Source organism: Mesoplodon densirostris, chromosome 5 (assembly GCF_025265405.1).
Source record: "Mesoplodon densirostris isolate mMesDen1 chromosome 5, mMesDen1 primary haplotype, whole genome shotgun sequence".
Lineage (NCBI taxonomy): Eukaryota > Metazoa > Chordata > Mammalia > Artiodactyla > Ziphiidae > Mesoplodon > Mesoplodon densirostris.
This window is the reverse complement of record NC_082665.1, coordinates 78,047,121-78,067,830: the sequence shown is the minus strand read 5'-3', so window position 1 is coordinate 78,067,830 and position 20,710 is coordinate 78,047,121. Positions and strand designations below refer to the sequence as shown.

General features: G+C 55.5%; 1 protein-coding gene across 1 annotated transcript in view; it reads left to right on the top strand.

The window, feature by feature from the left end:
• The window catches only part of LOC132490651 (death-inducer obliterator 1-like), a 56,738-nt gene extending 44,645 nt beyond the window's left edge, over positions 1-12,093 (top strand). The window contains 7 exon segments of the mRNA XM_060099048.1: positions 285-438; positions 1,166-1,255; positions 2,062-2,257; positions 8,393-9,561; positions 9,564-10,456; positions 10,458-10,576; positions 10,579-12,093. Coding sequence (XP_059955031.1) covers positions 285-438; positions 1,166-1,255; positions 2,062-2,257; positions 8,393-9,561; positions 9,564-10,456; positions 10,458-10,576; positions 10,579-11,369 — 3,412 coding nt within the window. The 3' untranslated portion in view covers positions 11,370-12,093.
• Positions 12,094-20,710: the final 8,617 nt, after the last annotated feature.

Below are 20,710 nucleotides of genomic sequence, written 5' to 3'. Positions count from 1 at the left end.
TTCAGTTTTAGGATGACTAATTATCACCTTAGACATATAGTTGTTGAAAACTGGAATTTGAATTTATAGCCATCCAGTTTATTGCCTATATAGTTTATATTTCTTTGACCAGAATGTTCATATCATTATGATGAAGGTAATTAATTTGAAAAAGTAAGCTATCAAAACTTGCAGGAATTCACTTTGCTTTTATAAACACGTTAAATCAATCAATCAATCAATAAATCTTGGGGATTCTTTGGGCAGAGAAAGATTCACGTATTTTCTGTGGTTTTGTTTTACAGCATCTCGGAGTCCCAGTCCCCTCCAGAAGGAGATACCACCCTCTTTTTGTCTCAACTCAGCACCATTTGGAAAGGATTCATTAACATGCAGAGTGTAGCGAAGTTTGTCACTAAGGCGTTTCCTGTCTCTGGATATTTTGATTATCTCAGTGAGGTTAGAACCAGGAGGGAGAGAAGTGTGTGTGGGTGCATGTGCGTGCACGCGCGCGTTTTCCAAAGGCACTCTGATCCCGCGCTGGAGTCAGGCGTGTGACCACCTTCCTGCTGAGTGTCTGGACGCACAAGCACCTCTGAAGGCAAAATAGGGGTTGCCGGGCCGAGTCAGCAGGTTACGCAGTTTGGACAGTGGCGAAAATTCAAATGAGAAATCAGACCCTCCCTCTTTTCTGAAAAAGCTGAAGCTTGTCTTCCTTCTCCCTCTGTTCCGCTAGAGCTTGTGCCAAAGCTGGGTGTGCATGTGCCCACTGCAGGTGTGGCCAGGCACGGGTGACCTGCCCTGGTGTGGAGGGGTGCACATGACAGGTCTTTTATTTTTCAAAATTAACGAAACAGCACTAGCGTTTCAGACTTGACAAAGAGTGCTCAGTCTCTTCTGAGACATACCTGGATCTTTCCTGTATGTGTATGTTCATAAAAGACAACAGTACCACACTTTGCTAAATGTCATCCTATTTAGCAGAAGGTTATCCTCCGACCACCCTTGGGTTTGGTCACTCATAATCCCGGATGTTAGTCAACTAAGCAACATTTGACACAGTTATTGCCGCTGTGTTTGGGATACTTGCAGTTGTCTTAGTTGTGAATCTCGGGTAGTTTGGGGTGTGCCTCTCTGTGACGGCCACGGTTCCACCGGCCATTGAATCAGAGCTCATTTCACTTAGGACCTGCCCGACACAATTCACATCGGCGGACGGATTGCCCCGAAGACAGTCTGGGATTACGTCGGCAAACTCAGGTCTTCGGTGTCTAAGGTACCTGCCCACAGTCTAACCTCTGCACCCAAGGAAGAAGGGGTTTGTTTACACACGGCTCTTTCTTTGACGTCTCGTCTTGCGCCTTGCTACTTGAACTGTCTCTAGTTGGTGAGATGTTTGCAGGTGGACGTTGAAGTTGACAGCTGGCTAACCTGTGAAGGGGGGTCTGAGTAGCACGACGGTGGAAGCTTTGTGAAAGCGCATGTGCGGTTCAGAGTTAGAAATACAGATGCTGTGTCCCTTGTTGTCTGAGCTGATGGAGGAGAGATCGGGGGAGGCGGCTGGGCTGGAGTCTGAACCGCTGAGATGCGGACGCAGCTGTGTGTCTGCGTGTGCAGTGCTCTTTGGGGGAGGGGCTCTGGTTTTCACTGGGGTCACAGAAGGGTTACGACCCTGGTCTAGTTCAGCCCTCCCGTTTCGGAGGTGCGGGCAGCTCATCGCACGCTTAGTGGTCACTTAGCTCTGTGTCAGACGCTGCCCCAGACTGGCCCTGCACACAGAGTACCCCATCAGTACGAGAGCCCCAGGAGGTGGGCTCTGTGTTGAGGACAGTGGGGCTAAGTAGTTTTAAAGCAGGTCCTCCGAAACCAAGATCAAACCCAGCAGTCTTGAGACTCGGGCCTGTGTCCTCTTGAGCAGCTCATTGTTCTGATGTGTTGGGCAGCAGGGCTGGGACAGTCAGAATCAGGGCTGGTCGCTTCTCTCCTCGCTTCCCTCCTGCTTTTGGGGCTTAGGTGCAAGGAGAAGGGGCTGCCTTTCCGAGTGGCCGCAGGTCAATGCTCCCCGCCCTCTGTTTGTTGCAGGAGCTGTGTCTGATCCGCTTCCACCCCGCGACGGAGGAGGAGGAGGTGGCCTACATCTCTCTGTACTCCTATTTCAGTAGCCGCGGCCGCTTCGGCGTCGTGGTAAACAACAGCAGGCACGTCAAGGACTTCTACCTGATCCCGCTGAGCGCCGCGGACCCCGTCCCCTCCAAACTCCTGCCCTTTGAGGGACCAGGTAGGCCCCAGGCTTCCGCCCACACGTCCCCCCCACGCCCTGCGGAGTCCGTCCCAGCGAGCTGCGTGCCTCACCTAGACCCGGCCTTTGGCAGCGGAACTTGGGAACAGGGGTGAAGCAGCGGATAGTGGAGGGTGGCACGGGAGGTCCCCTGAGGAAGGTGTGCATTGTCTTAGAAAAGTCCTGTGAAGAGGGACAACCCTGTCCGGAGCCCGCCCGCCTGGCATGAGCAGGGTGTTGCTGGCAGGGGCTGGGCAGTGCCGGGAGGGCGGGGCCTGGGCCTGGCCTGCGGGCTCGGCTCCTTGCAGGCATCAGGCAGAGCCTCTTCGCTGCAGGCATTCGTTTTGAGGAGAAACGAAAACTAGCGTTGAGAGACAGGAGCTAGTTCTAGAAATAGTCACTTTGAAATCTGCTGCTCGAATTCTTGTCTTTGGCAGACCACTTTCTGTTCACTCATTCCTTAGAAAGTGCTGCTTCTAAAGAATTATTTGCAGGCTGACCAGAAAGAAAGTTCAGGCTTCTCAAGGGAGCTAAGGGTGATTCCAAAGGGGGCGTGGTCTCTGGGGACCCAACTCCCCTTAACCCTGAGAAGTTGACGGGACTTAAGTCTCGCCTAAATGGGAGTGTCTCCTTGTCCATGGCGCCCCCAAAACGGCTAAGCCTAAAAGATGCTGAGTGTAACCTACGGTGATGGCTCTTGAAGCACCTGCTTCTACAGGCAGTAGCTACGCCCGTGCCCGAGGCCTCCATGTCCATGGCCAGCGCCCCTGCCGCGGCCAGGCACTTACGTGCCCCGGCGGCTCTGCGGCTGGGCCCAGCGTCCTGGTCGGTCCCCGTGACCGCAGGGCTCGTGTCCCCTGACACAACACACGGAACTGTCTCAGTGCCAAACACGTTAGAAGCCAAGCTCTCTGGGGGCTGTCCCACTCCTCGCGCTAAAGCCGTGCCGCCTGACGGGCAGCAGGGAGGGCTGTGGCCGAGGTTCTTGGCGGGCAGCTCCTGGGGCGCCGGCCGGCTCCCTGGACGCCGTGTTCCTGACGCAGCGGTGACGGTGGTGAAGCCGACTTTCCGATACCGTGAAGAGCCTCCGGTCAGTCACAAGGGCGGAAGCCTGTGTGGGGCCTAGTGTGAGCGTAGATCCTGTGACACGCACACTCTGCGCGTCTGTAGCAGCGGGACCTGGGAGGTGATGAAGCCCTGTTTCACCCCTCTCACGGCTCCACCTGCAGAGCCCGCGATGGGGTCTTCTTGCCTGACACCGTCCCGGTGCACCTGGTCACACGAGCAGGGGGCTGCCAGGTTCGGGGCCACAGACAGACCCTGAGGGGGGCAGAGGTGGACGAGGTCAGGCGTGGTGAGGAGGCAGGGGCGCGGGGGCCACCGAGGAAAGCCCCAGTCGGAGCCGCGGCGGGAGCTGGTGCAGTGCTGGGTTGGGGCCCGGCTGGCAGAGGGAGGGGGCCGCGCTGGGTGTTCCGGGGTGACACGGGGACAAGGAAGGCTGGGCAGGGCGCCCACCTCATCTGCTAAGTGACCACACTTGATGACCAGCGGAGTGGACATCACTCCTCCACCTGCATTGCCCAGGCTGTCACTTCCTGAAGGGGATGCTCAAAAGCCTGCAGGTGTTCATCCACAATAGAGAACGAATGTTTCATTAAAACAAAGTAGTAGGAGGGGTTTTGGAAACGTGATTGTACGGGAATTTTTACCATAAACGTTTACAGACTTTTTTTTTCAATCGAAGGGCTTCTAAATCTCAGCTTGTTTAATTTAGTATATATGTTTTTAATTCTAGGGGCTTTATTCACGGAAGGAAGAGCAGTCAGATGGGACGCTGGGCCTAGGCCAGGGTGCCCGGCCCTCCCGAGGGGGTGGGGGGCGCCTGTCGAGGGCCCGCGGGCATCTAAGGTGTGGACCACCCTGAGCAGAGGACAGGGACCTGCCTTCCGAGGCACTGCCGGGAGAGGGCCATTCTCTTAGGCTGGCTCCATCCGTGGTGTCTGCCTTCTGTCCTCACTCTTAACTGCTTCCTGAATAGCAGACCGTTTCCGTGACTTGCAGTATTGTCAGATAACAGCACGTCTTCAGTTTCTGCGTGTCTTCCTGCGTAGCTGTGTACAGATGTTGTAATCAAAGGCAAAACGGTGCTGAATGGAAAGTGCTTCTCTCTCCTTTGAAATCAATGAATATTTCATGGAAACTGGCCATCGTTTGTCTGAATTTGAACCATTTGGTAGCTCTTGGTGCCCATCCAGGTGCACTGTGACGGAGGACTGTCTCCACCTTGCTTTGCCTCAGCCGACGCCAGTGTGCTTCTGGCTGTGCAGGCGGCGGTGCTGCGCTGGGGGCGCCTGGACACGGGCGGGCGGACGGACGGATGGACGACGCTCTCCTCACTGGGACGCGGAGCCCTGGCTTTGCTCAGGTCTTAGGGACCCAAGAGTGGGAGCGGGCGAAGTCTGCATGGGAGCCGAGTGTGGCGGGCGGGCAGCTGCTTCTCCCTGTATTTGCTGGGTCTCTGCCCAAGTCCTCTTTGAGGATGGTTGCTGCTAACTCCAGCACAGTTTCTGTCCCTGCAGAGGTGGACGTTTTGTCTTGTCAGACTCAGACCATAAGAAGGTGTTCACTGTAAATACTGAATAGTGGAGCATGCCAGGTTGATTTAGGGGTAAAAGCCTCATTTGATAGTTGGGCAGCTTTCAGCTGGTTTATTAATTAAAACTAAACCTCATCTCCCGCCGTGCCACGTCCAAGGTGCATGGGGGCTGCTTCCCCCGCGGCCCTGTTGCTGACACACCCGGACACATCCTGGTTTGGGTCTTGGCTCAGGAAATCCACACACACCTTTTCAGCTGTCCCTCGTCCCTGGGTTTGTCCACTTCTCTCTTTGTACGGGTGGTCTGGGGCTGACCCTTTCTTTCACCGTGAAGACTCGGGGACCTACATGCAGCTAGGAAGGCTTGTTTCATCCACACGGGACATTGTGGACACGTTTGCTCCCGCAATTTGGAGGGGGTCGGGCAGGGGTGCCGACACCCCAGTGCTCAGTCTGACCAGTACCCCTTGTCTGGAAATGATAGTTCAGTGGCCTCCCACCTAGTTCTCATCTACTTGATGAGTCATAAGCCTCACCACTGCCCTCAAAGGGAGGTCGGTAAGTAAGCACCCCGCTTGTAACCATGGGACAGAGGCCCTGTGTGGAGCCGGGCGGGCGCCCCGGGCCCCCGGAGGGAGCCCTGTCTCTGCACGCAGCCAGCGTGCTCACTGCTGCTGGGCCGTCTCGGGGCGCCCTTTCCTCTCCAGGGGTCACACTCAACAGTGGTCGCGCCCACAGGGGCCCCAGGCAGAAAATGGGGCCTTCGGGGGAAAGCTGCCCCTGCCACCGCCCCAGTGGTAGTAGCCCTTTGACTGTGGCCAGCGTGCCCTTGCCAGGCGCCTGTCGTGAAGTTGCGGAGTGGGGCGGAGCCAGACATGCCCTCACCTCCCTAAAGGTCACTGCCGAGACCCCGGTAGCACAGTGAATCGTATTCTTCCACGAGTAAGTCATCTCCACGGTGCTCGTTACATTGCAAGTCTCCATGCAGCCATAACGTGCACAGGTGAAGTAGAGAAGGTTTGACTGCTTCAAAAACAGCCCAATTCAAATGTCAAATCCTGGGGAAGATTAGTGGGGAAATGCATAACTAACACTCCTCCAACTCTGGAGCTTTATTAGAACGCTTACGGGTGTGTGTAGATGAAGTAGTTGAGAGCTGAAAGCATTTAAAAATAGTAGCTGCTTAGTTAGATGCTGGTTTCCAGGGAGTTTACTGTTTTCGAAACAAATGTAAATGTTAAGTACTTGAATCCTACCCTTACCTGTGATGCCTGTGACCGCAAAGGGTAGAGTCTAGAGAATCTTGCCAAGTCTGGGGTGTATCGTTTTTGTCAGGAGGCCTATACAGCTGTTGCAAGCTGTAGGGCGGGCGCGCCTCCCGAGGACAGGACCCATCGCCCTGGGTTTAACGCAGGCCTGAGCCTCCACACACAGCATCTTTGCCCTGAAACGTGATTCATGCCACAAGCCCTGGTGTTGGCACCTTAGAGGTTAAGCTCTTCACAGGTAGCATAGCCCATCTGCATCGAGGACAGTGAGGACAGTCGTGGGCCCTGGGCTGCTGAGAGGACGCCCCCGGCCAGGGCTCCCCAGCCCTCCCCGCCCCCGCCCGCGTGGCCGAGCACATTCCTCTGCTGCTCCTGCTCACGGGGCTGGCCAACGCTCCAGCCTGTGGCTCGGCTGGGGACCTGTTCTGCCAGCTCTGGGGCCGTGTCAGTGAGAGTCGGTCCAGAGAGGGCCACGAGAGCCAGTTGAGCTATTGACTATGCCCCAGACTGCATATTAGTGAGCTGTAAATTATTCAGTAAGTGGCTGTTACAGCGAGTGAGAGATTTACTATTTTAAGTTAAAATAATCCATTTTGATTAGAAAGCGAACTTGATAGAGTATCTTTCACATCTGAGCAGAACCATCTGGATGCCATGCTCAGTGCAGTGGGCCTGGCCTTCCTGTGTCCACGCCCTCCTTTGCCCAGCTCCTCCTTCCCCTGAGTCACCACTGTCATTAGAAGGGCAGAGGACATTCTGGAAGCCATTCCTCTCATCATGAGTGGGTGTCTTCATGGGCACCTCAGCCCTTGAATGTCAGCCTGTGAAACGAGGCGCTGAGCACAGTGGGGAGGGGGGCCAACAGTACCTCGCCGATCCATGCGGATGCTGGGCCAGCCCAGCTCACTCTGGCATGCCGGGTCTTCCTCCTCCTCGGGGGCGGGATGGGACATCCGCCACCCTCGTGCTCGGCATGTCACCCCATCTCTGTTGGAATTTAGGAAGGGTGACAGGCGCTCAGAACTACACAATGGGTGTCTAGGGACAACTCTTTGATCTGTGATCAACTTCAAATCACAGAAAGAATAGGAAAAACAGTGCTGATTTTCTTTTTTAGTGAGTCAACCAAAAATATATAGCATGAATGTCTTTTACACAATAGTGATTCATGTGTAAATTGAGTTTATACAATTTGATTCATTTAAAATATGCTGTTGAAACAAAATTTTGGTGCCGTGTTTATCGTTTCTCCCTAACTTACTGATCTGTGACGTGGGCTTCTCTGTTCCCCTGTTGGTATTCCAGGTTTGTTATTACTGTGAGGGTGGCGGAGCCGTACAGAAACAGTAGCATTCCTGGTCCAGTGCACCACAATCCAGAATGTGTGGACCAAGAATTTGTTAAGAAATCATTATGTTTTAAGAACTGTGCAATGTTCTGAAATTCCCAGCGTGTTGTGCGCGTGGTCTGACCTCTGTTGCCCCTGTCCTGAACACCTTTGGGCTTTAAGCCGCACGTCCTGTGTTGACAGAGACCTGAGCGTTCGTTAGCTTTTGAGAAGTTACTGGTCATTGAATGTCTTTCTAAACCTGCAAGAACATTTGTTTTAGGCATTTTGGTTAGCATCACTTTTCCCATCAATTGTCATTTTGACACCAGTGACTCATGAACTTATCGAAGGGCGTGTGCTCTATCGATCCGTATAATTTTGTTGATCCTTATCATTGAGTTGTAGAATTGGTCCTTAATTGAACCTTTAATTTTAGTATGAATAGCTTAATTTACATATTGCAGCTCATAAGTTAAAGTCGAAAGGGGGTGCTGCCTTCCTGATTTGTAGCAAGAGGCAAATGAAGGAACACAGCTAAGAGTTTGTTTAGAAAACATCCTGGTACATACAGGCTTCCTTCCCAGTAGGTGAACGGCCTGGAGTGTGTGCGTGCTGGCCTTCCCCACCTCCCCCAGCGCGCCTCTACCCTAGCGTTGTGTATAATTGAAAATCTGTAATAATTTTAGCACTGGGCGAATGCGCGTGTGCATTGGGCCCTTGGTTTTGTGGTTTGTGGGCCCGTCAGGCTGGGCAGGTGCGCGGTGCAGTCTGTGTCTTTTGCAGCCGGTCTTCGAACACTTGGTTCTATTTTGCCACAGAATTTCCCCCTCCTCCTCCCTCTGGAAACCATCCCCCCGCTGCCCTTCACACCCAGAGTTGACCCCTGAAGGACAAAAGCTACAATTCGATTCTAAAATTTGCACAACTGTTTTGCTTTTTAGGTCTTGAGTCACCGCGTCCAAACATAATACTGGGGTTAGTAATCTGCCAAAAAATACAGCGGCCTTCAAATGCTGGCGAATCAGACAAGACAGAGGAGAAGCGGCCCCGTATTCAGACACAAGAAGAAATGGATGCCGTCCACCCCAGAATGCCAGCAGCCCTGCTCCCTGAGAAGAAACCCCGCAAGTACCCGCTGTGCCCAGGGAACGCGGCTGTCAGCACCACACCCCCGGGGTCTCCCCCACGCCCATCCCCTCCTCCAGAAGCACCAGGTTCGCCGGCCTCATCTTCCGGGTTACAGATACTGTCGTCGCTCAAACCAGGAGCCACGAACACTGTCACAGCATCACCCGCGTCAGTGACGGTTGCGGTGGCCGCTTCCTCTGTCACTACTTCTTCAAAAACAGCTTCACCCCTAGAATATATCCTGCAGACTCTCTTTGGGAAGAAGAAGGCGTTTGACACCCCCACCGAAGAGCCTGCCGAGTCGGCCCCAGCCCCCCACCAAGACTCGAGAGCCAAAGCCGGCGGCGGGGTGCCGTCGGCGCTCCTGCTGGACCCAATTGTCCAGCAGTTTGGTCAGCTCTCAAAAGACAGAGCTCTGGAGGAGGAGGAAGACGACAGGCCCTATGACCCCGAGGAAGAGTACGGTCCTGAGAGAGCCTTGGACACTCAGCTCGGAGACCGCGGGAGACGCCAGGACGCGGACAAGGCCGCGGAGGCAGCTGAGCGGGAGGAGGTGGCCTATGACCCGGAGGACGAGACGATCCTAGAAGAAGCCAAAGTGACCGTCGACGACCTGCCCACCAGAATGTGTGTGGACGCGCACGGCGGGCCTGGCCCGCTGGCGCCCTCCCTGGCCGAGCGGCAGCAGATGATAGAGGAGCTCACCAAGCAGATCGAGGAGCAGCAGAAGCAGGTGGAGGAGCAGGAGGAGGCGCTCAGGCAGCAGAGGGCGGCCATCAGGGCCTCCATGGCCCACTTCTCCGTGTCGGACGCGCTCATGTCGCCGCCGCCGCCCAAGCCCACGCTCCGGCCGCAGGCCGCGGCCAAGGCGGCCGCGCCCCCCGCTGGCAGCCAGGCCCCGGGCCCGAGCGCCGAGGCGCGGCTGAGCCGGGACCCGCGGCTGGCCCGGCGGCTGGCCACGGAGAGCAACGAGAGCGAGGCCGCGCCCCGAGGCCCCCGCCGGCCAGAGTAGCGCCCGGAGGGGCCGCTGCTCCCCCGGGGCCACTTCCAGCCCAGGCGGAGCCAGAGTCAGCCCCTCCACCGTGGGCTCCGGGCGAAGAGGCCCCACTGCCGGCCAAGCAGGACGGCCCCCTGCGCGAGCCCACAGAAAGCCCGGGGCCTGCGGGCGCGGCCAGGCCTGCCCGGAAGGTGCTGCTGCCCACGCTGCAGGGCGCCTCCTTCCAGCCCCTCTTCCCTTGGCAGCACGACGGCCAGACCTTCCACCCTCCCGGAAGAAGGGATTCTTTCTCGGGTCCAGTGTACGCCTGTCAGGAAAAACCTCCGGGCTCTTGCCAGTACGAGGATCAGAGAACTGCGCAGTTTCCCGAAAACCGTGACTCCCTGGCAGCTGAAACCGAAGGAGACAGAGAGCCACAGCCCAGGCCGGGTGAGGGGGCCGGCACGTTCCCCACCGCAGCAGAGAAAGGGGGGCCTCTGCCCCAGTTCCAAGGCCAGCGGGAGCCTGCACCGCGCGTTCTCGGGATGTCGGGCCTTCACGGCCCCAATTTCACAGGCCCCCGGGGGCTAGTCCCTCGGTTCTCGGAAGAGAATTCTAATAACGATGGGCCGAGAGGGGGGCCTCCACCAGGCAGATTCGGGCCCCAAAAGGGGCCCATCCCTTCTTTGTTCTCAGGGCCACACGGGCCACCTCCCTACAGGGATGGGAGGGGCCCATCCGTTTCCCACGTGGGCGGGCCCAGGGGAGCAGGGCCGCCTCCATTTGGAGACCGCAAGGACCCCCACGGGGAGAAGAGGGAGTTCCCGGGGGCCCCGTACGGTGAGGCCTCGGGCCCCCCTGGCCAGAGCGAGGGGCCCGAGCAGGCCCCGTTCCTGGGAAGCGGGCACCGCGCCTTTGCAGTTCGGGGGCCAGAGGAGGCCTCTGCTGTCCCAGTTTAAAGGACCCCGAGGTGGCCCTCCTCCCCCTCAGTTCAGAGGTCAGAGAGGCCCCCCCGCGGGCCACAGCCTGGGCAGTTTGAAGGCCCCCGGGGCCAAGCTCCTGGATCCGTGCCGGGACCCAGGGGGAGGCAGCCTCAGCGGTTCGAAGAGCAGAGGGTCCACTCGCCGCCCAGGTTCACCGGCCAGAAGGCACCGGCGGCCTTGCCCTTTGGGGGACCCCGGGGGGCCACTCCCTTCCCCGAGAAGAGCGAATCGGTGCTTCCACACTTCCACTGCCAGGGCCCGGCCACCCCCGGAGCCAAGCCGGCGCCCCGGGCGCTGCTGGAGCTGCCCAGCCACCCGCCCGCGCCACCCACCGCGCCGGCCCCAGGCCCCGAGGCCGAATTCCGCGAGGGCAGGGGCCACGAGTACAGAGGCCCAGGCTGCAAGGGGCGGCCCCGGGACAAGGCCCCGGAGGAGCCCGAGGCCCCACCGCGCGACAGCCGCCTGGGCCAGGCCCTCGAGGACCGGCGGCGCGAGCGGGAGCGTGGGAAGCCATGGGAGCGGGAACGCGGCCGGACCTGGAGCCGCGAGCAGGACTGGGACCGAGGCCGAGAGTGGGACCAACCCCGCGACAAGGACACTGGCCGCGAGCGCAACGCGGGCAGGGGCGAGCGGCGCGAGTGGCACTGGGCCCGAGGACGGAGCTGCCCCCGCGACCGCAGACGTGACCGGGAGAGGTCCTGCAGCAGGGACCACGAAGGCGACAAGGCCCGCGAGCAGGAGCGCCGGAGGGACCGCAGTCGGAGCCCGGAGCGACCCCGGGACCCCAAGGCCGCGGCCCTGCGGGGCGCCGCCCCCGCCACCCAGACCTAGGGCCGCCCGTGAAGCCGCGCTCACGTGCTAAGCAGGTGGTCTTGGAAAGAGCTGGGAGCTGACGCACAGGACAGAACCTTCTGGACTTGAGAAATTACTGTAATTTTGTGTGTGATTATTTCTTAGCAAATTTCACACCTTTACAATTCTGACGCTTTTTAAATAAAAACAAAAAACTAAGAACTCTTTAACATGTCCATTTGAATGTACTGAAATGGGAAAGTACCTACAAGAGCATATTGCTTTTCAGATTATAAAGTTATCTTTTCTCATAACTTGACTGTTGTAAATTTTAAGGGAGTTTAGTGGACCTCAGAGCCATACCTTTCCTGACATCTTCTCATCTGTGATACCTGTTTCCAGAAGCTAACTTCACAGGGTTCGGGGCAGGCAGCCGCGTGTTTCTGTGCATGGCTGTGTCGGCTCGTCTCTGGAATGTTGAGAAACACCAGACTTACAGGTGCATCTTTCTGTTGTCAAGAAGAAATTTGAAATACAAATTTCAACCAGGAAACAAAAACACATTTCTTGGTTTTGCTCAGTGTTTAGGTATCGCCTTACATGTTCCCCCCACCCCCAAACAGGATTAAAAGCAACATCTGAATAGAAATTGTGGAATTTTAAAGAACAATTTATTTTGAAAGGTGTAAATTTTACCAGCCTAAAGAAAGTGAGAAAAGAAAGCAATTAAGTGTACTTTAAAAGGCAGGGTGGGTGGAGGGAGTAGGTTTCTTTGATTTGGATAATGAGGAACCTATTTGTTTGTTGAAATTTACCATCTGAGCGGTTTGGTTCTCTGTCCCAGGAAAGGTGCACGAGCTCTGCACTGTGGTACTTGTCAGGTGACAAATCTCAACGTTTGTCGTTGAAACGGAACAATATTTGTGTAAAGCCTGAGATGAAAATAGTGATACTAGCTTAAGAACTGCCAACTAGAAAGCTTTTCACTGTGAGGCACAGTATATATACCGCTTCTCGTCATGTGTATTTTCCAAGTACTTCTGAAGTGCGAAAGAGAGAAAAAACTTGCTCATTTATTTGACTGTACAAGAAACTTTGATAATTTTTTTATATTTTCATAAAGTTACTTTTGCAAACATAAAATTAGAGAATTTCATTTTTTCTTTGAGTCTGTTCCATTGAACATCACTACAGATTTTTCAGTTTCTAGCACAAACGTTTAAGTTATGAGAACATCGAGAACTTAGCAATTTGGAGTGATTGGTGTTAGAGACCCTGTCATTAGGTTACGTTAAAGTGGCGGCGAGTTCCAACATCTAACGACATGTGAAGGCTTTTTTAGGTGTAAAACAAAATTTTTCTAATTTAAATACAACAAATGTAAAAAATCAAGTGTGTTTGTTTAGGTTTACTTGATAGAAATTTCTGTAAATTGTATTTTATATTGCAAAGTATTATATCACTGTACATTAAAACATGGAGCTTCATAGCTTTGCTACTTGAAGTAGAATAAGCATCTACAGAAGGTTTTCTGTCTCGTGTGGCATCGCGTTGGAAAGTCGGGTCTGGAGAGGGATGCCTCAGCTCCCGCTTCTTGGCAGTCGGCGTGGTGTGGGCATCGGTGCCCTTTGGCCTGAAGACGCCTGCCGGATGCACCCCGTTCCCGGGATGGTTCCAGCACAGGACCCCATGTCGAGCAGGAAGCCCGAGGCCACGAAGGGAAGGACGGAGCAGCGCACGGTCAGGGGATGACAGAGACGTGGGCCCGGGTGGGGGTGGGGCTGGCGGTCGACAAAGGTACCGACAGGGTCGGCAGGCACCCAAAAGTCCCGGCCGCTGACTCGGGCCTTGAAGGAGCACCGGGCTGGTCACGAGCGTGGGGTGAGGCAGAGCTGGTGGCCCAGGCGCCTTGGCGGGTGGAATAAGGGGCAGGGGCTGGACCAGCAGATGCGGTGCCTTCAGGTCAGGGAAGCAGCCGCCGCTGGGAGGAGAAGAGAAAGGTGTGGGCCTTGCCCTTGAACTTCAGGGCCACCGGTGACTGGCCCCAACGTGGTGGCCCTTGTGCCAGCATTTAGCTTCTCAACACGTTTGTGCACCCAATGCCCACCGTGAGCCCAGACAGCCAGAAAACATCCCTCGGGCAGGACAGGCTCTACCCCTGTGGGCTGGAGAGTCAGTAGCTTGCGGTCTGGTTTACTCGGCTGAGCGCACGACAAACCAGGGTAAAGTGCCGCAAAGCAGGGGTCCCGCGGGGGGACGCCGCCATCACTGCCGTCCCAGAAAGGCGTCGGGCCAGGCGAGGCCTGGAGGGTGGCCGCTCATCTACGGAGAACCCACCGCGCTAGCCTGACCTTGGGGAAGACCGCCCTACGGCGAGGTCCTGCACAAGAGGAAATCCCGAATCCTGCAGGATAGACGCCGAGCAGGGCTGGGCACGGTGCCCGGCTCCAAAACGCGTGAGTCCCTCCGGCCTGCAGGCTGCTGTCCAAGCAGTTTTCCCAAAACGTCGGGGAAAATATGCCCAAGTTTTAAAATCCTCCGTCCCTGGAGTACAGCTGGGACATTTGCATCCTCCCCAACCCCTGCTTTATCTGCTGCAGAGAATATACTCCTGCGGCGTCTGCAGCTCTGTCCTCACGCTGCCAGCTTCCCCTGCTCTCCTCCAGGACCAGCCCTGACGGCTCCAACCCGTGACCCCGTTGAGCCAAAGTCACTCACACGCAATCAGGTGCGCCGTGCAGAGCTTGGCTCTCCGGAAACCTGGCATGAGGACTCCCTCCCGCTGGAGGCCTCGAGGGCCGCGGTGCCTGGCAGGGCCCTGTATCCCATCCAGCTCCGCAGAGGCAACCGTCGGGGAGGATGAAAGCAGCCTCCAAGGGAGGATCACACCCCAGGGGCCGGACCCTCCCCACCGGCGCACCAGCAGGGCCAGGGCCAGGGAGACAGCAGGGCGAGGGCACGGCGACGGGGACCAACTGGCTGTGCCCTTGAAGGGGCCTGAGCAAGGCTTGGGGAGGCCCCTCAGGGTGGGGGTGGGAGCTCCTGGCTTGGGATGGCTCTGACGCCTGCTTCCCATCAGACATTTAGGACAGGGGAGGCCCTCCAACACCACCCACACTTTCCACCCAGCGGTCACCAAGGGCAGTCATCTGTATCTTTTCCCTTAATCTTTTTTCCCCTCTATTTTTCTTTTACAAAATTGGGATTCTATACATTCTTGTATCTTTTCTTCACTTCTTATAACCAGGGCAATTCCCAAAGGTATCAAGTATTCATCAAGAGCATCATTTAGGACTTCCTTCATGTTTCAGTGGTTGAGAATCCCCCTGCCAGGCTTCCCTGGTGGCACAGTGGTTGAGAGTCCGCCTGCCGATGCAGGGGACACCGGTTCGTGCCCCGGTCTGGGATGATCCCACATGCTGTGGAGCGGCTGGGCCCGTGAGCTGTGGCCGCTGAGCCTGCGCGTCCGGAGCCTGTGCTCCGCAGCGGGAGAGGCCACAACAGTGAGATTCCCGCGTACCGCAAAAAAAAAAAAAAAAAAGAAAAGAATCCACCTGCCAATGTAGGGAATAAGGGTTCGAGCCCTGGTCCAGGAAGATCCCATGTGCCGCAGAGCAACGAAGCCCGCGAGCCACAACTACTGAGGCTGCGCTCTAGAGCCCTAGAGCCCGTGCTCCGCAACAAGAGGAGCCACCGCAATGAGAAGCCCGCGCACCGCAACGAAGAGTAGCCCCCACTCTCCGCAACTAGAGAAAGCCCGCGTGCAGCAACGAAGACTCAACGCGGCCAAAAATAAAAATATATAAATATATTTGTATATTAAAAAAGACATCATTTACATTTTTCACATCGTTCAAAAGTTTCTAACTTCTACTTTCCAGAGAATGTGGGCTCCCTGGAGATTTGTGGGGTCCTGTGTGTTCCCAGACTGTGGGAAATGAAAGAGGTGTACCAAGAAAATCAAGATCTCCCAAATGCCGCCATCTGGAAACAACTGTTCTTAATGGTGTTTCTGGCCCACTTTTCCTGTACCCATGTTGCTGGTGTTCAGGTGAGGGGGTCACCAAGGAAGCACAGAGACTTTTTCCATCTTCGAGCTTCACACGAGGGTGGGGCAGGCAGCCCTGGTGGCTGGAGCGGCTTGCAATGTCACTGAGGGTCCCCCGTGCTCTGCCAACCTCAGCTCATGACTCTTGTCCTCGTGTTTGCAAGGAGGCTGCCCCTGCAGCCATCACGTCACCACCTCACTGTTATAGGAGGAAGCCAGCAGGAGCGACAGAGCCTCTGTTCCCCTTTGAAATGTCTGGTTTGACCTCATTGGCCAGGTTGGCACACGGCCACCTCTGGCTACAAGGCAGCAAATCAGGGTATCGGGGTCTGCCAGAGAAAAAGAAGAGGAATACAGCCACTGTGGACCCCACCCCAGGGTGTCCCTTTACGTAAAGGGTCAGAAAACTCACTGTAGCAAGCGCTGGCGAGGATGCGGGGTGGCGGGGAGGGAAGGTGGCACCGCCCTGGAGAAGAGCTGCGGGTTTCCAATCAGTGACTTGTCATCAAATTCCACACAAGCCAGCCACCCCCCGCTAGACATTCACCCCAAAGCACGCATCATCAGTGAGGGCAACGTCACCCCAAGGGGATGAGAACCCAAGTACTTAGAGTGATTTATTCACAGTTGCCTACACCAGGAACCCACCCAGGTGCCCTTCAGTCAACACGGGGGTGGATCGTGGCCCAGCCACGGGGAGGAGGGAAGTGCATCCAGTGAGAGAGGCCCCAGACCAAGGCCACTGGCCGCAGGACCCCCTGAGGGACCTGCTGGAGGGGGCAGGTTGCAGACAGGGTGGGGTGGGGGGGCCTCTAAGGGGCAGCACGAGGGAGGCATCTGGGGGACGGGGGCGTCCTGTCCGATGGCAGCGCTGCAGGCACAGCTGTTTGCACTTGTGACTTTGACCGTGAGCAACACCCAGACGCACAGGGAGACCAAGTGCAGCTCCCAGGGATAAGCCCCAGCCCCCGCGCACACACACGCACACGGATACGCACACACGTGTGCACACACTGGCACACACGCACACACCTGTCAGGAACGAAAAGAAAGCAGCTCAAGTGTGGAAGGCGAACCGGCCGCGGTCACGCTTCTCTCCCTGGACGATGTGCACCTTTCATCTGTAGTGGCGCACTCTTGGTTTTCAGAAAAGATCCCCACCCGTGTAGTCAAGTGGTAAAGGAAAGCTTTCCTTTTGTTTGGAAAACAAGGAGTGGGGAGGGAGGAGGAGGGCAGAGGGAAGGAGAGGAGCCCCATGCAGCGGCCTCGGGTCCCTCTGCCGCTGCTTTTCTCAGCCACGCTATCACCCCCGTCAGGACGGCCCTGTGCATCCCTGGCTCTGGCGTCCTGCTGCATCGTGCCTTATTCTAGGCCAGTCCTGGAATCCCTCCATCCTGCTGGGCATTCGGACCCGATTCTCTCCACCACAGGCTCCACCACTTGCTGCTCTTACTGTGTTGTGATTTTGCAGTTTTAACTGAAGACTCGACCCTTCCCTGCCTCTGCTGGCCTCTGACTCCTGCTGCCCTGCCCCTCGTCACTGGAGTGTTCATCTCTTGACCCCGCGAGCTCAAACTCACGTTAATTTCCTTTGAAGTTCAAAAGCAGTTGCTCAAACTTTCCTTTAGTTTGTCTTTCCTTCTGTGCGTTGCGTGTGCGTGTGCGTGTGCGTGTGTGATTAATCAATACTTTTATTAGCTGAGGAACTTTCGAGCAAGCAGCAGGAAACTTGTATTTTGTTCAATGTCCTATTTCTCAGTCCTATAAATCTATTAAACAATACTTTTAGAGATATTTAAACACAATATCGAACACTTAAACACCAAATTAAATACTGAACAATTTTTCCAAATATTTAGAAATCGGTCACAATGGTATTTTATCGAATTCTCCTAAGCCGCTGATTGAAATCACATCTCTAACAAAGGTTTCTCCGATTCTTTTACTCCTTAAGGAGCGAACAAAACTCACAAATCACAGCAATAACACGATGCGCAGCAAATGGTTTAGAGACGCCGGTGCCGTGGGTTTCACCGTCTCTTCGTTATCTGGATCAGAGAGAGACAGAGAGAAGAGGAGAGGGAGGGAGAGAAGAGGAAGACAGGGATGGGGGGACGCATCAGGGCTTGGTCTGCAGGCTTAGCCCCAGCTGTGGGAGCTGCTGCGGCCAGAGCTGGACGGGAAGGACGGGCAGAGGGGAGGGCGTGGAGGGCGAGGTGAGGCCAGGCCGGGCCCCACGAGGATGGACTAGCCCCTCTCACGTGTTTCTCTCTACCTCCAGCCTGGACGGTGCGGACAGCCGGCCTGAGAAGCTGGCACACGTTGTCATAGAGGTTACAGGCACACCTGGCCCGAGGGAGGCTGAGCGGGCCCGGGAGGTGGCATGGCCAGTGGGGACACTGCCCCCAACAAGGCGAATGCTACGCGTGTGACCCCAGGTCGACCGTCTGAGTTGAAATATCGGTGTGGCTGTTGCTTCCCTTCTGGTCTCCAGATCTCGTGCAGAACTGTCTCTGCTGATCCCCTCAACCGGGAACACGCAGCAGAGGGGCTTCTAAGAAAAGGGGCCTGGTTAGCCGCCCCGCGCCCATCATCTCGGCCCCCGCGCGCCTGCATGCCTTACTTACAGCCGCCCTTTGAGCCAAATTCCTAAAGGAAGACAGGCACAAACTCACCTCCCACCCAACGCGACGCCCCCATCGCCACTGTCCCCGCCCCCAGAAGAGGGGACTGGACCTCCCGTCACTTCTGGGTGGGCTGCCCGGTCCTGCAGACCATGGGAATAAGGCCGGCCATTCCCGTCGCATCCTACTCGACCAGGGACGAGCAAGGAGGAGAAAACAAAAGCGTGCGGTGGATAAACACGCAGGCACGTTTCCATCAGAGGCAGGACGAGGGGCGGCTGTCACAGACGTCACTCCATGACCCTCCTCCATGAACCCGTCCATGCTCCCTGGGGCCCCGAGCAGCTGCTGGGGGTTCGTGGCCTGGTGGGTGACCCAAACCTTTGCTTCTAACGGGTCTGAGCCTCATCCGTCAGGCCCATGGGCATCGCTGTGGCGGTCCACCGGCCTGGAGGATGAAGAGGACCTGGGTTCTCTGGCTCCTCACCCTGGACAGTCGGGCCCTGCCACCCCTTCTTTGGGCCTGAAGAGTCCCAAGTGGCCAGGCCACAGCCTCCCGCGACGGCCCCAGGAAGCCTCACTGCGTCCCCGCGAGGAAGCTCTCTTCCCCTCGGGACTGAGCCCTCTAGATCCGAGAGTCACAGGACAGGAAGCACAGATTCTGTGGGGCATCAGGAGAGGTACCAGGGAAAGGGGCCACCCCATTCGCACCCCTTGATTCCAGATCCAGCAATCCTGGAGCAAGATCACTACTGGTTGCGGAGCCCAGACCGTGTCCCGGGAGACATCGCCCCCGCCCTGGCCCGCACGGGGTTGCCACCTAGCCGGCACAGTAACTGAGTCTTCAAAAGGCCGTCAAGCACACCTCGTAGACTGCCCAAAGCATGCAACGCTGACAACACCAGATGGGGCTGGGGATGTGGAATGACAGGAGCTCTCGTTCACGCCAGTGGGTATTCAGAATGGTGCAGCCTCTTTGGAAGATGGTTTGATTATTTCTTACAAAACGAAGCATCCGCTTACCATACGCTCCAGGAGCACACTCCCTGGTACCTACCCAAAGGAGCGAAAACCCATGTCCACACAAAAGCCTGCACACAGATGTTTGCAGCAGCTGTATTCATAGTTGCCAAAACTTGGAAGCAACCAAGCTGTCCTTCAGCAGGTGACGGATAAATAAACGGTGTCCCACACAGACAATGGAATATGATTCAGCACTAAGTGAAATCAGCTATCAAACCACGAAAAGACACAGAGGAACCTGAAAGGCATTTAACTAAGTGAAAGAAGCCAATCAGAAAAGGCCTCATGATGCCACCTCTATGACACTCTGGAAAAGGCAGAACTATGGAGACAGTAAGAGGATCGGTAGCTGCCAGGGGCCAAAGGGGCAGAGGGTTGGGTAGGCAGAGCACGGGATTTTTAGGGCAGTGAAAGCACCCCGTATGCTGTTCAACATGCATGTCCTATACGTATTCTGTGAAACTCACACCTCGGTGTGCACTTGAGTGATGGTAGGTGCTACTGTACTTTAATTGCAGGGTCTGCATGTCCACCGCTATTGTATAGGAACATGACTGGTATTAGGATGTTGTTATGCTCTGCGACCTCGCTGAACTCACTGGCTTTTGTGTAGGTGCTGTAGGAGTTTCTCCCTAGGTCATCGTGCTGCCTAGGGAGAAAGTAGACAGTTCCACTTCTGGTCTTCGCACCTGCATGCTCTTCTTTCTCTTGCCCTGTCACGCCGAGTAGACCCTCCAGCACGATGCTGAATAGAAGTGGCGACAGTGGGTATCTTGCCTTTTTCCTCATCGAGAGGGAAAACATTCCGTCTTTTGCCATTTAAGTATGATGTGAAGTGTGGTAATTTCATGTACGCCCTTTATCAGGTTGAGGAACTTGCCCTCCATGCTTGGTTTGCCGAATTTTTATTGGGAATGGATGTTAGATTTGCCAGCCACTTTTTTTTTTTTTGCATTTTTGAGGTAATCATATGGTTTTCCACTTTGCTCTATGAATATAGTAATTTACATTGGTTGATTTTCCAATGTAAACAAAACTTGCATCCCTGGAATAAACACCACTTGGTTACGATGAGTTATTCCTTTTAAGAAATCTTGATGGATTCAATTTGCTAAGCTGTTGTTAAGAATGTCTGCCTATCTGTTCATGTCCAATATTGCCTGTAGTTTTCATCTCCTGTAATGTCTCTATTCTCTATCTGGTTTTGCTATCCAGCCCTGCTGCTTCCACCGAATCCATATATTTGTACAACCGTGTCATGTCCGACGCTTGCCCGCATTCCTTGAGGCTCACATGGATGCTGTGCTGGGTTCTCTGGCCGTTAGTCCGGAGCCACTAAACTAACTTTGCCACCCACTGGGGGTCTCCCCCTGCACGATGGCCTGTCCACAGAGCAGCTCCTCCTGTTCTCGAAAGCCAGCCCTTCGCATCGGTCCATGATGCTGTTTACTTATTCATTGATTTATTGTTTTGCATGTTTAGTTCTTAGCTCAGGGGAGCCCAGGTGGGGCTTTTCTCCCGCCCTGACCTGCTCCGCCGGGCTCTGCCTGACCCTACAGCCAGGGTCCTCAGCTAAAGAGGGCTACCCCTGGAGGGCTACACCAGAACCACTTGGAGCCACGTTTAGAGTTTAAAAAAAACATGTGTTATATTTTCTTCACATTTTATTTATAAAATAAGTCCCA